At 56.8% G+C, this 3,418-nt stretch overlaps 1 protein-coding gene across 1 annotated transcript; it reads left to right on the top strand.

Annotated features, from left to right (window-relative positions):
* The first annotated feature begins 270 nt into the window (after positions 1 to 270).
* Positions 271 to 2,874, top strand: LOC127307211 (uncharacterized). The gene is made up of 3 exons (XM_051337945.2): positions 271 to 1,960; positions 2,072 to 2,200; positions 2,283 to 2,874. Exons 1-2 carry the CDS (start codon positions 494 to 496, stop codon positions 2,180 to 2,182), a joined length of 1,578 nt encoding a protein of 525 aa, XP_051193905.1. The 5' UTR covers positions 271 to 493; the 3' UTR covers positions 2,183 to 2,200; positions 2,283 to 2,874.
* The last annotated feature ends 544 nt before the right edge of the window (positions 2,875 to 3,418 follow it).

Genomic DNA, 3,418 nt, shown 5'->3' with positions numbered 1-3,418 from the left:
TCCTTATTTGTGTGATTTTAGCTAGTTCCGCCCCCCTCATACTAAGATTGCTCCCCTTATACTTCATTTCTGGCTCCGTCCCTGCTGATGCACAAAGAGAATCAAGGTTCTGAGATTAATCTATTGTTTGGCCAACATTGCCAAGTTGAAACGGTTGCAAATCTCTAAACGTGGTGTACCGGTTTAAACTAGATGCAATAATCATCCAGAGCTGTTGCGAGACATGGCTTGAGAACCAACAAAAACGAGGGGTAACGTTATCGGGTCGGACCGACCACCGGGAAATATAAGATCCAAGAAAGGCGATGAGGCCATTGACCAGGCCACGGCACGAGTTGTCGAGTCCTCGTTTGCCACGACGCATGCTGGGCTACTGCAGCCTCAGACAAACGAACAAAACGACCTGACCACCGTACGTTGGCACACTAGCCACATTTAGCAAACTCGTCGATCAAGCCTGGCCATTACGATCGACCACGACGAGGTCGTTGGCATGAGGGGCGGAGGAGGGGCCGGAGACAAGCCTCCGGCCAACGGCATGCACGGCGGCGCGGCGCACGGTGCTTCCGGCGGTGTCAAGGCCAAGTCTTCCTTCATCTACGGCATCCTCCTCTACGTCGTCCTGCCCGTGCTATTCATGTACATGGTCATCGTGGCAATCTCGCCGATCTACAACCCGCGGTGCTCGCCGGAGGGCGCCGGCGCCATGGTGCATTTCGTGGTGGCCAACCCGAACGCCTCCTCGTCGAACAGCTCGACGATGTCCCCACCGCCGCCGATGGTGTCGGCGGATGAGGCGCCCACGGGGCTGCGGCACATCGTGTTCGGCATCGGCGCGTCGTCGGCGCTGTGGGAGAGCCGGAAGGAGTACATCAAGTTGTGGTGGCGGCCGGGGCGGATGCGCGGGTTCGTGTGGATGGACAAACCCGTGGATGAGTTCTACTCCAAGAGCTCGCGCACAGGGCTCCCGGCGATCATGGTGAGCTCGGACACGTCCAAGTTCCCCTACACCCACGGCGCGGGAAGCCGGTCGGCGCTGCGGATCTCGCGCATCGTGTCCGAGAGCTACCGCCTGGGCCTCCCTGGGGTGCGGTGGTTCGTGATGGGCGACGACGACACGGTGTTCCTCCCGGAGAACCTGGTGCACGTGCTGTCCCGGTACGACCACACGCAGCCGTACTACATCGGGTCGCCGTCGGAGAGCCACATCCAGAACCTCATCTTCTCGTACGGCATGGCGTTCGGCGGCGGCGGGTTCGCCATCAGCCGCGCGCTGGCGGAGGAGCTGGCGAAGATGCAGGACGGGTGCCTGCACCGGTACCCGGCGCTGTACGGCAGCGACGACCGCATCCACGCGTGCATGTCGGAGCTGGGCGTGCCGCTGACGCGGCACCCGGGGTTCCACCAGTGCGACCTGTGGGGCGACGTGCTGGGCCTCCTGGGCGCGCACCCGGTGGCGCCGCTGGTGACGCTGCACCACCTGGACTTCCTGGAGCCGGTGTTCCCGGCGACGCCGTCGCGGGCCGGGGCGCTGCGGAGGCTGTTCGACGGGCCCGTGCGGCTGGATTCGGCGGCGGTGGCGCAGCAGTCCGTATGCTACGACCCGGAGCAGCAGTGGACGGTGTCGGTGTCGTGGGGGTTCGCGGTGATGGTGGTGCGAGGTGTGCTGTCGCCGCGGGAGATGGAGACGCCGGTGCGGTCCTTCCTCAACTGGTACCGCCGCGCCGACTACACGGCCTACTCCTTCAACACGCGGCCCGTGGCGCGGCAGCCGTGCCAGAAGCCCCACGTGTACTACATGCGCGAGTCAAGGATGGACCGGCGCCGGAACGAGACGGTGACGGAGTACGAGCGCCACCGCGTGAAGCAGCCGCCGTGCCGGTGGCGCATCGCCGACCCCGCCGCGCTACTCGACCACATCGTCGTCCACAAGAAGCCCGACCCCGACCTCTGGAAAAGGGTACGTACACTCCTTTTTGAGTTACGTTTTCGATCTTTTCATCCATTCTTGAAAGTAAAAGTCTGCATTCTCGGGCGTTGATTAACAAGTTCTCTTTTGCAAATTGAGCAGTCTCCAAGGAGGAATTGCTGCAAGGTGTTGTCGTCGCCGAAGAAGGGGATTGACAGGTCGATGACCATCAACGTCGGCATGTGCAGGGAGGGCGAGTTCGCCAAGGTTTAATTAACTGGCAGGAATTAGGTTGGTGCTCGCTCAGCTTCAATTAGTTTCAAATCCTGCATGTACGTGCCTTCACCTTTGGCCGTGTCGCTTGTGCATGCAGTGAGATCTGTTAAACGGGAGAGGAGGGGAGGGAGATACCGAGATAGCGGCAGCGGGAGAGGTCCACTCGTGCGGTGGAGGAGCACGGCCGGCTTGACCTAGCAGAAACAATGGTTTGAGCTGGACGTTGATTGAAGAATGGAAAACGGACGCACAAGGGTCTGGTCTGTTAATACAGTAGCTGATGCAACAGTCGTAGCAGAGGATAGTACCTCTACTGTTCCAATCAGGTGGACTTAGCCATTTAGGTTTTGCGTAGGAACTAACAAGATTTCACGAACATAAGTTTGTAAGGGCGGCGCGCATTTCGGTTATGTTTGTAGAGTATTACCGAACCCGATCAATGCCTGTAATTGAACACTTGTACGAACTGTCGTAGAGTAAGCATCGTGCACTATCATACCGTTAGTTACGATAGCACACTAGTGAGAACGGCCATATGGATGCAACTCATGCGAAGGTCTTATCAGCAAGGGAGTAGATGATTGTCTCCTTTGAGGCCGAAATGACAATGTACAACTAAGAGTTTGTCCGTTTCCAATGTAGGTGTCGCATCAGCAATGGATAACTCGGAAACACCATTCGTATTATCATTGCATCAGCGATAGATGTTTGGGTTTCGCTGTTTGGAAACGAGCAATCCCCACCCGTACCCAATGAGGATGGGGATTGGGAAAAGTGTCTCTGGTTGTTAAATGCGGGATGGGGACGCGAATGCATTTCCCGGTTCCATTGCCATCCCTATATCCTACCAAATTTAGGCACGTGGGTTGAATCGTTGTTGCACAAGATATGAACATGGCTTGCATGTTGCACGGCCGGGAGAAGGAAAAAGCTACGAGTTACCCCTTCACGAGAATTAAGAGCATCAAGGCATGGAGTAACAAAGATAAGGCACCAGATGATGTGGTGCCCTGGCTATAAATACACAAGCTCACCTGCAAGCTCATTCAATAAGTTCAAGACGGATACCAAGAAGAGCGCAGAGACCTACCATATCTACATCTTGTGGAAGGCATCAACCAGGGGCTCCCCCTGCAGCCAAGGATAGAGAGGCCACTATGATAAAGTTTCTTGAAGATGTCTACAGCCCGTCCTTAGACATCTTCGAGGAGCTCTCAACATAGGCACTATCTA

The sequence above is a fragment of the Lolium perenne genome, chromosome 1 (genome assembly GCF_019359855.2).
Source record: "Lolium perenne isolate Kyuss_39 chromosome 1, Kyuss_2.0, whole genome shotgun sequence".
NCBI lineage: Eukaryota > Viridiplantae > Streptophyta > Magnoliopsida > Poales > Poaceae > Lolium > Lolium perenne.
The sequence above is the reverse complement of the archived record's forward strand: the minus strand, read 5'-3'. Positions and strand labels throughout refer to the sequence as shown.